This window comes from Mya arenaria, chromosome 8 (assembly GCF_026914265.1).
Source record: "Mya arenaria isolate MELC-2E11 chromosome 8, ASM2691426v1".
In the NCBI taxonomy this organism is placed as follows: Eukaryota; Metazoa; Mollusca; class Bivalvia; order Myida; family Myidae; genus Mya; species Mya arenaria.
In genome coordinates, this window is record NC_069129.1 from 28,998,304 (window position 1) to 29,012,573 (window position 14,270).

The window sequence follows — 14,270 nt, forward strand, 5'->3', positions numbered from 1 at the left end:
CAATTCTGGCGAAATGCCAATTGGCTGCATTGTTTCTTGGGCAATTTTTAAGAGATTTTGAGTAGCATATCCATGCAAGATCCAGTCGGTTTTCAAGTTCATAGCAGTTGCCCAGCATGTTTAAGGCTGTCTCTATGTGACCATGGCCTTGACTGTCCGTACGTATATAGTGGCAAAGGTTTTCTCGTGCTGCATCTTTCCTATGATGCATATTCAGTTGCCTGTATGTGAGGTACTGCAGGTAGTAGAGGAAAGGGATACAGTCAATCACTGCTCGATCCATCCATTTAAACATTCCTGCTTGGCGTCTCTGTTGTCTGTCTTCATCTGTTATAGTTCTGTACATTTCATACACTAGGTGTTCTGGTACACAGCACATTTCTTGAGGCATAAAGTGTACACATATGGCAGTAAACTTCTGTAGTATGTCTTTATTAGAGGAATGTTCAGCCTTCTCAAAGAACTTACTGCTGGGTTTGGTGTGACGTCTTCTATAACAACTGCATGATTGCCACACTTCTGGCCCCAGCAGTCCTTCACAGTAGACCAGGCAGTTTGTTGCTGCATCATACTGCCCATTGCAGTACAGCATGGAGGCAAACTTTAGTCTACTGGACAGACAGTCAGAGTTAAAGGACAGATGGTACAGAAGGAGAATGCCCTGTGTAATTGATTGTCCTATGTGAATACACATTGAGGCTAGGAGGGAGGCAAATGAACTATACAACAGAGGCATGATCATTGTAGCTGTTTCTTGTTCCAAGTCTGTCCCATTTTGGGATATTTGTTGTAAAGTGTGAAGATATTCTATAATGAGTGCAATGAGCTCGTCCCAAGTGTACATAGAAAAGTAAGTTCTGGCAATATCATGCCATAATACTGTTGTATCACTGTACGCCGCATTGAGATGTAATAGGATCAGTTGATTGTTTTTCTTCCTTTCGTTACTTCCAGGAACAAAGCTTCTGCTTATACCCAGCATCTTGGCTCCAAGTAAATCCATGTCTATCTGTGGAATGTATGGCATATTGGATTCCATTAAGGAGGAAGCTTTGCAGACAATATTGGGAGTTCATGTTTGAATAGTTTCCCTGTTAAAAGATTCACTCTATCTATAGTGTAGTGTGGGCAGTGTTTCAACTTCAGCCATCTGCAAAGTGTGGTCAGGCAGTAAATAACACACTGTACAAGGTTTTCCTCCCTCCATATCTCTGGTGGATATGTCTCTATTGTGAACAGCATTGCAGTCTTCATGTGAAATGTACTGAGACGGTCTCCAACCACTGGCTTTAAGAAAGTTTTTCTCAAGATTTTAATGAATACATAGGTCTTGCATTGAACAGAGTTCATGTCAAACATAAGTAATCTTTCCATCATTGATGTAGAAAACCTCCATTCATAGTTTGACTGTGGATAGTATGGGTTATTTGGGGTGACATGGAGTGCAGTAGAGCGACATCTGGTTGGTCTTGAAGGACACTCGGAATATCTCTGTGGCACCAGAAACACTCCAACTTGTCTGACCCTGGCCAGTGTGTCACGTCTGGGCCAGTGTCCAGGCCGGGGTCTGTGGAACAGGAACTGGCATTCGTTTGGGAGACTGCGACAATGATGGGCAAGAACAAAATCATTTTCATTAAAGCTTCTAGATGGACCATGTTGCACTACTTCACCTGATGAGCTCAATTGTCTGATAACAGCATTTAATTCCACCAGAGAGTTTGTATGCAGCACTCTGCCCTCATTGTCCATCACATCACTGTAGCGTTGGACCTGTGTCATTGGTAATGGAAGATCTCGTCTCAGCCATTGAAGCCAGCAGTGCTGGGGTGGGAACTGATCTGTCTTGACAACAAGGAGTTGATACTTTCTTGGCTGCCACTCATCCCAGTCCAATATGACGGGGAAATCAGTGCTGATCAAGCCATCAAGGTCTGATTGCATGCCAAGTGTTGTAGTACCTTCACTCTGACTGCCAAAGTGATAGAATTTTGTATTTCTACCGTCTAATGGTACATTGATTGTCTGGCTTTTCTCCCTCATCAGCCATATCCTCCTCCTCATTGCGATCATGTTTCTGTTTACCCCGATGTCCTCTAAAACACGGGACAAACGTAGAGACAGCACTTGTTCCGCTTGTTGCTCCATCTTAAAACAAAGATTTATATTAAACACATTATTATTTTATATTTTTATTGATATGTGCTTCTTTTAATACATACATATGTTAACTTTCTATATGTGTATGTTTATTTTTCATTGCATGTATGTGTTTGAAAATCAAGTATATATTATATAACACAACTGTTGTACATGATTTTTATATGTGTTATGAAGATTATATACTATAATATCTTCCATATTCTTTTCATGTCTCAAACATGTGTGTTAGTCAGCTGGGGTGTGTTTGTTTGTTTTCTGTTTTATTTCTTGAAAATATCTTGATCCATGAAATAGGACGTTTGGTTCATGTATGTATTGTTTATAGTGACAATCAAATGTGTATTTGATCAATCATTTGACTTTATATATATAATTATTATATGTATAATGTATATTATTATATGCTTCAAATTCTTTTACTGTACGATGTATATATTTTCCAAAACTGCTTTTCACAATCCAATTATAAACACATTTAATATACACTTACAAAACTTCAGGTTGTTTTAAAAATTAAGTGTATTGTTGTACTTGATTCTGATGCTAATGATGGTGATGGTGGTGATGATGATGATGATGATGATGATGATGATGATGATGATGATGATGAGCTTTGTGGGGATGTGTTGGTTGATGGTTGTGGTGGTGATACCAATTGGGGGTGGTGGTGGTGGTGGTGGTGGTTGTGATGATGATGATGATGATGAAGATGGTGTTGTTGATGATGGTGATGATGGTGATGATGATGATGATGATGATGATGATGATGATGATGATGATGATGATGATGATGATGATGATGATGATGATGATGTTGGTGATGATGATGATGATGATGATGATGATGATGATGATGATGATGATGATGATGATGATGATGATATGATGATGCCATTTTCCATACACAGGATGAGCCAGGAGCTGTTGACAGATGTGTTACCAGCTTGCAGGGCCTCCCATAAGGTAGTGATCTTATCTGTCCACACTCCAGATCATCTTTTATACAGAGACATGAGAAATTGGAAGAGTAAGCCCAGTTAATAAATTACTTCTTATTTAACTGGAACTGTTTAATTACTGCTTTTTATTGACTAATGAAATAAATGCAGACAAAACAAGTCATTGAGACTCAAAAATGAAGTCATTGAAGTAAAAGTAATTGAATGTAAATGTGAAACTTATCTGTGTCGTGTCCTTATTCCTGTAATAACATTAGAATTATCTTTGATGCTGATAATACAATAATAGAAATATGTATCAAAAATTCTAATTTATGTTTAAAATTAAGAGAAATGCTTTTGTACCGCGGTTGTGCGGGCGGGCGGGTGTTTACATTTCTGCGTTATAAGTTAATTCAATGTCACAAAGTCAACAGCCTTATCCAATTGTTATAAATTCTCAAAATACCTGTCGACATGTTGTTATGAAGATTTGTGAATAAAGGTCAAATCAGTGTAAAAATAAGGTCACTAAAATCTTCGGAAATATTTTCACCTGTCATAAATTCAATAGTTGTCATCCAAGTGTTCTTAAACTTTGTTACAATACTTCTTTATATGTAGTCATGAACATTTGTTAATACTATCATTGTTGAGTTTTAGTGTGTGCGTGCATGTGTGTGTGTGTGATCCAGGTCAAAAACTAGGTCACTGATCACAAATCTCAAGAAATAAATTACATTTGGTTAGTTTACATACATATACACACATACACACACGCACACATGCTTTCACCCTAACACAATTTGCCCTTTTGTGATTTGCTCTTAGGGTATATTAATATGCTATTTCGAATATGAGGCATCTTGGGTAAACAAACTAAGTCATTAGATTTAAAAATGTTTTCTCTTTTTAGTTTTAAATACAAATTATTATCAACTTTTAAAAAAAAGTGAGCATGAAATCAAAGATGATAAAGTGTGTCATCTGGGGTCATCCTGAAAGTCCTATGAAAAATTACATGTGTTTCTTCTTGCCTATATCAGATAGCAATCAGGCCAGTTATATGAAAATATTATGAAAGTCATATGAAAATCTACATTGTGTTTCTTCTTACCTATATCAGATAGCAATGTGGCCAGTTATATAGAAAAATCTGAAAATTATTAGAAAATAGAACATATCTTACCTATAGCAATCGTCAATGATGCAAGTTTTGTTGCAATATGTTAGAAAACTTACACATTTTATCATTCTGTATCAGATGGTACCGGGGCCATATACAGACAGTGAAGGATGACACAGTAGCGATATTTTTCCCAGACTACGGCGACCTTGACTTTGTCCCACGGGATAAGGTGCGGGAATTTCCCGTTGACAAATTCTTTGAGCTCCCATTACAGGCAATTGAATGCAAGCTGGTCAACATAGAGAAAATAGATGTGTTAAAAATGCCTTTTTATTATGGGCCCATTTCATTTGACAATATTATTATATTATTCCTCTTTCTGGGTTTATTTGTTGGGATGAACTGCTGCACAAATTTTGGCATTTTTTACACCCAAATGAGTTTCAAAACGAGTTTGTATTGCAAACTATTTAAACCCATATGTGTTGTTTATATTTTGATCAGTGATTTGTTTCATTATTAAATGACACATACTGTACAAAAACTTTCATATTTTTTATTTATACCTTTTAAAATTATTGAACTTAAAATGTACGAAAGGGGGTGAATGCTTAAAACATCCATACACAGCTTGCATTTAACTATAACTAGTGAGCGCATATTTCCTAACTTTTCCAAGTGTATTTTTGAAGTTTTCATGGAAGTGGTTCGCTTACATTTCATAAATCAACTACTACTTACAACAGGAGACACATGGGAAATTCAGGCAGGAGATGCATTATGGGACATGTCACACTTTGTGAATGAAAATGACCTTCGACCGCTTGTTGCCACGGTAGTACAGGCCAAAGAAGAGACCAAATACGCTGGACGCCAGAAGTTTGTGGTAGAGCTTAGAACTACACAGAGGGATCTTGATCAGGAACTAGTGTGGAGACAGCTTGCCAAACATGCACCAGATTGTACAAAATACACCGAAAGAAAATCAATGTCAGATTACGAATAACTAAGTGAGAAAGCTTTTGTCAAAATAAACCATGAGAAATATTATGTTAGGTTTTACAATATAAACCATTATAAAGGCTATATCAGGTTGTACAAAATCCACCATGAGAAAGCTTACTTCAGGCTGCACAAAATGAACCTTGAGAAATCATATGACAAGACTACAAAATACACAAGGAGAAAGCTTATGTCAGACTGCAATACACACAAGGAGAAAGCTTATGTCAGGACGTACTAAATATGCAGTAAGAAAGCTTACGTAAGAAAACAAAATACACTGTGATAAAGCAAATGTTAGACAACATATTATATCTGACTTCAAAATACACCCCGAGAAAGCAAATGTTAGACTACATATTACTCCATGAGTAAGCAAATGTCTACCGAATACACAGTGAGAAAGGTTATGTCGGATTGCAAAATATCAGACTGTACTAAATATTCAGACGAAGCTAATGTCCGATCACAAAACACACCGTGATAAGGCTTATATCTGACTTCAAAGTACACAGTGAGAAAGCTTATGTCAGACTACAAAATACACAGAAAGAAAGCTTATGTCAGACTACAAATTACCAAGCGGGAAAACTTTTTATTTTTATTTTTAAGATTTTAAATCACATCTGGATGCAGTTATTAGTTATATGCAATATGATGCAGGCAAGAAAATTATATGAGTGTAATAAGTTTTGTTAATGTATGACTATAATGCTTGTTTTAGCTTATGTCAGGTGGAAGAAAATGTAGCGTGAGGAAGCTCCGGTCCGGTTGTACAAAATACTTAGTGAGAAGGCATATGTCTGGTTGAACAAATAAATGTTATGAAAGCTTACCTCAGACGTACACAATCACCGTAAGACGTACAAAATACATAATCACATTGACAAGGCATGTTTTAAGAGAATATAACCTTTATTTGTTAATATCATTGCTTATTTTCTCATGTTTTCAATACCTGGTAGTGAAGTCCTTTGTATCCATCCGTGGAACAAATAATTAATTTATTAATAATTAATCTATTTTGATTAACTTTTATAGCAAATTTGATTTTTTTTCTAAAGTTTTGGCAATTACTAATTACAAATTACTAATTGCCAAAATGAAAAAAAAATCAATCTGCACTTAGGGTGCATCGGATGAGTGTCAGGAGGAGGACCTTTCAACACCCGTGAAAGTTGACATTCTTAATGATTTAGCCTAGTACTTAATGATTGTTTATATTCAATTTAATTGGCTGAAAAATAGGATGTATTCTGAACTGTAAGAAAATTTGTGTCCAATTGTACATATTACACTGCATAACAATGTGTGTGTTCTACTTTACAATTTAAGTGATACACACAACCCCTATTCCCTATTAAAGTTTACATTCTTTTTTTGTCAACAGCCCTTGTTACCCCGGTCCGCCCCGGGAAAGAGGGTGTTCCCTTCAAGACTCCACAAGATTCCCGGCCTCTGTTCTGCTGTGTATTGGGAAAAGGTAAAACTGGTTATTTAGGGTGATTTCAAGTAAAGAGTTGAAGTACTGCATATACTTCCATAATTTTCACTTTGTTATATGTCTTCTACCAAACATTAATTGTTGAATCCCAAGAAAGCTAGTATTTTGTTTTAAAGATTTTAAATCACATCTTGAGACTGTAATTAGTTATATGCAATATGAAGCAGGTAAGAAAAGGATATGAGTGTAGTAAGTTTTGTAAATGTATGTCTATAAATGTGTGTTTTAGGACCTTGGTAAGGCTACCAAATTTGCCGAAGAGCTTCACAACATCCTTTAAGAATGTCTTGGAAGGTAAGTTCTCCAATTCTCGTTTCACCTGTTAAGTCTAGATCACAGTCTTTGTCTGTGGTGTCAAACGTTCGTGTTTGATCTCTAACGTTAGTTTGTTGAATAGCTTGTTAAAAAGATTTGAATCTGGGTATATTCATTTGTCCTGATCACAAAATTACCTTTATTGATTTCGAGTCAAGAGGTCGTGTGACGCAACCATTTCGCGGAATTTTGGTAAACAATTTTTATAGTGATAATAATAAAACTATATAGGCAGTTCTTGCTTATCTGTTTGATTGAAGATAATATTTTGAGGTATCTGGTTGCCCTGGTGGCAGCATCTATTTTTAAAATATCTGTTTGATTGAAGATAATATTTTGAGGTATCTGTTGCCCTGGTGGCAGAATCTATTTTGAAATGACTTTATTCTATAAAGACTTTAAACTTGGCCATACCTTTACAAAATGAAATACATATTTTGTGACATTGTCAACAGCTTCAAAGTGAGCTGCAGAGTGAGTTGATCTAATCAATGAAGTAGACAATGAGGAAGATTATAATTGTCGAAAACTGACCTAAACTAGGTATCGATGCGTACAATGCATTGAAACTAACTATTAAATTGAAGTACCACATAGTTTACAATTAATTCATTTTTCGCAGTTTTTTCGTATTTTTCCATTAAAAAGATTACTAGGTATGTCTACCTAGTAGAATTCATTCTTATGCGTGATTGGCTAGTCGATGTTATCACGTGATATAACCAAGTTTAATATAACTATATATTTTAAATATTCCTGCGGTATATCATCTGAGGTCAAAAACAAGGTCTCTGCGACTTACATTTTAGGAAAAGCTGATGTTTTTATACAGCGTTCATTTTTACTCACACAAATTAAATAGTTTCTGTTGATCTTAATGGAATTTGATAAGGTTGGTTGTATGAACAATCCCTTTTCTTAGTATAAATATATAATAAGTTTTCTTTGTTAAAAACTAGGTCTATATCTCTAATCTAAGGTTTGCAAAATTGCATCGACATATAAAAAACTGGCTTAAATGCGGAGTTGCCGTATCTGTGTATTATATCAAAAATGAGTCCCAGTGTTTGACATCATAATTGTAATCAAGGCTGGAAAGTATTATGGTGGAGTTGGGGACGTCTGTTGAAAGAAAGGAAGAGGACGATGTCCTACAGGAACCACAAGTGGGAAATACTGTCTAGCCCAGTATGCCTCCTTCGATGAGATGTAAGTCTCTTTTGAAGCTGAAGATATGTCACAATTGTACGCACGGAGAGGTAGGTCACTATTGGAAGCATGTAGAGGTATGTCACTATTGTAAGCACGGAGAGGTATGTCACTGCTGTAAGCATGTAGTGGTATGTCACTGTTGTAAGCATGGAGAGGTATGTCACTGTTGTAAGCATGTAAAGGTAGGTCACTATTGTAAGCATGTAGTTGTAGTCACTGTTGTAAGCATGCTATTTTAGATCACTGTTGTAAGCATGAAGTGGTAGTTCACTGGTGTAAGCATGGAGAGGTAGGTCACTGTTTTAAGCATGTAGTGTTAGATAACTGTTGTAAGCATGGATAGGTAGGTCACTGTTTTAAGCATGTCGTGGTAGGTTACTGTTGTAAGCATGTAGTGGTAGGTCACTATTGTAAGAATGTAGTGGTATGTCACTGTTGTAAGCATGGAGAGGTAGGTAATGGTAATAAGCATGGACAGGAAGATCACTTTTATTTAGCTTGTAGAGGTAGGTCACTGTTGTAAGCATGTTGTGGTAGGTCACTGTTGTAAGCATTGAGAGGTAGGTAACCGTTGTATTATGTCGTGGTAGGTCACTGTTGTTAGCATGTAGTGGTAGGTCACTGTTGTAAGCATGTAATGTAAGGTCACTGTTGTAAGCATGTTGTGGTAGGTAACTGTTGTAAGCATGGAGAGGTAGGTCACATTTTAGCATAGATAGAAAGGTCACTGTTGTAAGCTTGTAGGGGTACTTCATTATTGTATGGAGATGTTGGTTTCTAGTTTGAAGCCCAATGTTAATTAATTAGTATCCATGCTGCTTACGTTTCACATTTTATTAAAACATTTTAGTATAATTGATTAATTGAGTGCTAACACGAAATATTGCTGAAGTGTTTAAAAGTATGTCATAACAGTAAGCCACATTCTGTAACGCTTTTAAAGACTAAATAACTATCAAAAATAATTAAACAATTGAAACACAATAAAACATACCTTTTTAATTTATATCTATCCTTGGAGTGAATCCATAACTATCATTTTGGCATACGAACGGCATATGTCAACTATTTTCAGACTTAGACCCATAGATAGTAACATTCGTTTGGTAAATGATCTAATCTGATTAACAATGTTATCACATTTTGAAAGCGATAAGGCAGGTTGCGGTTATAAAATATGTTAATGCATAAGATATATCTCATGAAGTGTAAAAATGAATATGAAAGCTCTATTCATACCACAAAAATACATCTTTAAAGGACTCGCTCATGGTTTGGTAAATGCACCTTTTTGACTAAATAAAGTGTGGCAAATTATAAGGAGAAATAAAAATTAGTTTCAAATGATATGTATTCTCAGATGTATTGTCTTTCAAGTCCACGATTTTGAATAGCGTGAGTAACGCGAGTCAACAAAACGTTTTGTTGTCAGTTTTCTAATTCTTCTGAAACGGCGTGGATTCGCACCTCACTCAAACAAGAATAAGATTTATACTTTTAAGTTTATTGTTTTTTGCAGTTCGGTATCAACTAGTGAAAAACGTGATTTCAGATGAATTATCGAGGAAAAATGGCGCCAGACCACTTTTATTGAGGAGCAATCAAAAGTTGTTGACTAATGTTAGAAAAAAACGATATCCTTTCAGCGAGTACCAATTATTGATACATTCGCGCTTACACGATAACATCACTTTTTTAATTTACGTAATATTGGATTCAGATAAATCGAATTAATTCGGTGTGTTCACACAAAGTTGGCCCTACTATTCGCTATCTTTAACATGTGGATTGTTTCTAAACTGTCCATTTAATATTTTTCTTCATTCTATTGTAGATTATGTGGCATTCTTCTCGAAGAGAACATTGTTCAACTTTCAGCCACTTGCCTAGAGTTGTTGAGGATTCATTATTTTGTTTGTTTACCACAATGTTATATCTTTACTAGTTCACACCACAGTCGCTTGGCAAGAAATACGAAAGTTTAATATCTTTTTCGTTCACCACATAACTGCTTTTCAAAAAAGAGAGGTTTCATATCTTTGATTGTACACCTCACAGCTACTTACATAGCTGTTAGATTTTACAGCTATTAGCAACCCAAAGATGTGAAACCAGGGATGTTGTCCTTCTTTATCATGGGTTGTTAATAGGTGCCTCCCCCTCTTATTCTGATTGTTGCGCTTCAAAGTTCATGCAGGGTTACAACATGCATGATAGGTCATTGACATGTACATTGAAGTTTCAAAGGGTGATATGCACTACTTTATACTTGTCACCTACACTATTCAAAAATGAATTCAATAATGAACAGTAATAATTGAAAACACATATGCCAGACTTAATGATAATCTGGTCTTGTTAGTGCTGGTCTCCTAGGTTGCATCAGTATGGTGTCAACATATCGACAAATGAATGCTCAAGACAGATGTGGGGACTCATATTATTGTCGCTGATATTAAGATTAGGTAAATGTCGCGCTGAATATATGAATATAAGATGCAATATTGACTGTGTGAAATTGAACTCAAAATAGTGAAAAGTAAGATTTTCTTTTCCATATTATCTGAAACTAAATTATGTCATGTATCATGTATGTTGTAACCCTGCATAAAAGTTGAAGCATAACAATCAGAATAAGACGGGGAGGCACCTATTAACAACCCATGATAAAGAAGGACAACAACCCTGGTTTCACATCTTTGGGTTGCTAATAGCTGTAAAATCTAACTAAAACTGTGAACAGCCGAAATCTAAAGACAATTGAGGGAACCCATGAGCAAATATAGGTCCGTAAATAACTTAGGTTAGCATTCACAGTGGAAAAATAAAAGAGTAAAGAATCATAATATGGCTATTATTTTATCTGTCACAGAACAGTCATTAAAATAGTTCTTGTTCTATAACAACAAACCATTAAACGTAAAAATGTCTCCTTAAATAGAAAAAAATATGTCAATGGTATACTGTTCGAAACAGTAAAATATCATTTTATTGCACTGGTAAATCCCTTTATATCACCAGTAGTCTGAAGGAACATAATAAAGCCATTTAACAATACTGAAACAAGATGATGTTCTATTGAATGTACACTAGTAGTAATATGCTAATAGTTATTAAGACCAGTTCATTTATATCAGTAGCATCAGTTAGAAAATGGTTCCGAGTTTAAAGAACATAATTTCCTTTTTATTGTTAGTTTACATAATCTATAGAGTATCAGTGCATTTGCGTAACGATTTAAACAGTGTGTACAAGATAAGTGACAATATACACATTTTAACGAAACAGGAGGTTAATTGTACTTTTCCCTTGTTCATTTTATTTTTTCTTAGCCATAGTATTTCAGAAATTGTTACATTAGATGAAAGTTATTATAAGACGTATTTATTCGTGATGATTTTAGTCGATAATTATTAATTGGAAAAACAGACATACTGGACCAAACATTACCGTACCATATCGGATAACAAGCAACTACGAATATGCGGAACACATCGACTACAGGAACACAGAAATTTGTTTTGACGAAATGACGAAACAGTTCAAACCTCGTTTCCACAAAACACCCTACGCTTACACTCTTGGCCATAGAATATACTTGATATCTTGTCTTTATAGTTTTCCACTTTTTAATCTGTTTTGAATTGTTAAAGGGAATTCTAAATCATTGTAATATGGATGGCTTTCAAGAATCCCTTGTATAAGATTTTTGATTACAAAGTAAAGATGTTTTCTTCCTAGTTTATCGACATCGGGTTTTAATCATTCTTGAAATTTGTTTCAGTTAAAGAAACGGTTTTAGATATAATAAAATTATACTTTCGCATAGATTGGGTTTGTCCGATGTCGGCCTGCCTTAAATTCCGATGTTGGGCCGATATAGCTTGTGATATCGGCTTGACATTGGTCCGATTAGTAAGTGCAAGCTGGGAAGTGATTGGGTATTACTTTTACCAAAAACGGATCAATTTCATTCTGAATAAACAACATATTTATACACAGACATTAATCGATTCAAAAAAGAGAGTTTGTGTGCTTAAAGTAAATAAAATAAATAAACCTAACCTAAAATGTGTCATTGAATAAAATTTGATTAAGAAATCACTCGTTTCTTATAATTGACCAGTTTATATTGAGTTGGTTTCTTTTAAGATAATTGTATCATATAAACAATCTTTATCGTATAAACAATATCTGTACAAATATTTTGATATAGTTGACACGCGAGTGATTAATGTTTTATGGAATAAAATACACTGTGAGGGAGCAAACAAATCACGTGACCACAAATGCGAACGACCACGGAGAAATTGAGACAACAAAACGTGTGTTTTTGATGTTTTCTTTATTATCTTGATTCGAATTAAAACAAGACCAAGCCCACGGTACGCCACATAATTTCCGATTTCATGTGGTATACTATCTGATATTCTTGGTGTCGTAGTTTTTGAGAACATTCAATAACAAATTTGGAATCGACGATGCAGACGACCACACATTTTGTATATCTTGCAAAAACAGTGATAAAACGACTCGTTTCATTTGGTTCTTTACGAAAAACACATATTAAAGCAAATATATATACCATTTAGAGTACCTTTGCAAGGCGTATTGATGTTTTTAAAGGCAATATTAAAATATCAAATTATGCGAACGACCACACTCGAGAATTTTAGGCGAACGACCACACTTTTTAAACTAAATTCGAAGGGGGTGCGAATAAAGTCTCAGTGATGTCAATGTTATTTTTTCTATTGATAATATTAACATCAAATGGAGCCTTTTGAACGATCTAAATCTAAAACTAACTAACTTTGTTTAACTCTAGACAGACACCATCAATTAACATGTTGCTTTTGAATAATACTTTTTAGATGGAGCGTTCACAACCCCAGGCTAGTTCTGTTTGAGTATTGTGGCCACGACATCATGGAGGATCACATGCCGGTTTATATGAGCTATTCGTGCTGGGAAAATTCGGTCACTCTTGAATACACTAAGGTTTGTTTCAAATATCACTTATTATTTGCTCTTAGAAAGCACTACTGGGCAAAAAAATAGTATTTGTCATATAATCTTACATGCGTAAAGGAATCTTAAATTATTATGTAAAGCCTGCCCGAATCCCATGACACCTATATCTCTTAGTCTGCGTCAATCGTTCAACTTGTTAAAACACCAATGTTTGTATTATTAATGAAAAAACATACATTTCATTCATCTCATCCACACAATTTCAGGGACGAAATAGAAGAAGAGTGGTACAGTATGGCTGGATCGAAATTCCTTACAAAAAGGGGCACTGGGTGTCAGATGGGAAAAGGCGAGGAGAAATGATTCAAAAACGTTATTTACATCCAAAATCGGACTCATAAACATTCAATGTTGACTACCGATATGATCATATGGAACTTCTGCTTCTACTTCTGTTAATGCTACTGGGTAGTTCATTTATAGCCGGCGCATGACATGTCTAGTCATTACTCAATTACAAAGTTGTCAAATAAAACTGATATTTGAAAACGTTTATTGTGTTTATTTTAAAATTACAAACGAATCACAGTAAAGAATCACAGAGTATAAATCACATCGATATAAAACAAAATATGTTAGCATTTGTTTGTAAAACCAACGCATTTATAAGATTGATACGCATGTAATACTGATCAGGATGTTTACATGCGAACTTTAAACATAAAAATGTAATCACAGATCAAATCACAAAAAAGTGAAATTAATCACCTAACAATATTTTTTTATGCAAACCCATCGACTCAAACTAAAACAAGAATTTACTAATAAAGTTCGGAAAAAAATCACAAAAATGAACTTAATCACAGTACAATGATCTCTTATAACAATAACTGTCACAGAGACAGCGCGCTCAACTATTCCGTCGCTTTGATGTTTAGATGCAAAGTTGTGGTAATACATGCAAAACCTTAACCAGAATCTATTAGTCAAATAATAAAGGGCCATAATTTATATTATATGCAAAATGGAGTTA

General features: G+C 34.9%; 1 protein-coding gene across 1 annotated transcript; it reads right to left on the reverse strand.

The window, feature by feature from the left end:
- Positions 1 to 1,038: 1,038 nt before the first annotated feature.
- LOC128244112 (uncharacterized) lies at positions 1,039 to 9,346 on the reverse strand. The gene is made up of 2 exons (XM_052962127.1): positions 9,258 to 9,346; positions 1,039 to 2,148 (listed from the first exon to the last, which is right to left on the reverse strand). The coding sequence occupies exon 2, from the start codon at positions 2,146 to 2,148 to the stop codon at positions 1,039 to 1,041; it is 1,110 nt and encodes a 369-aa protein (XP_052818087.1). The 5' UTR covers positions 9,258 to 9,346.
- Positions 9,347 to 14,270: the final 4,924 nt, after the last annotated feature.

What these genes read in the sequence shown, in the direction of transcription:
- LOC128244112 (XM_052962127.1), bottom strand. Translation starts at nt 2,148, where the DNA reads ATGGAGCAACAAGCGGAACAAGTGCTGTCTCTACGTTTGTCCCGTGTT.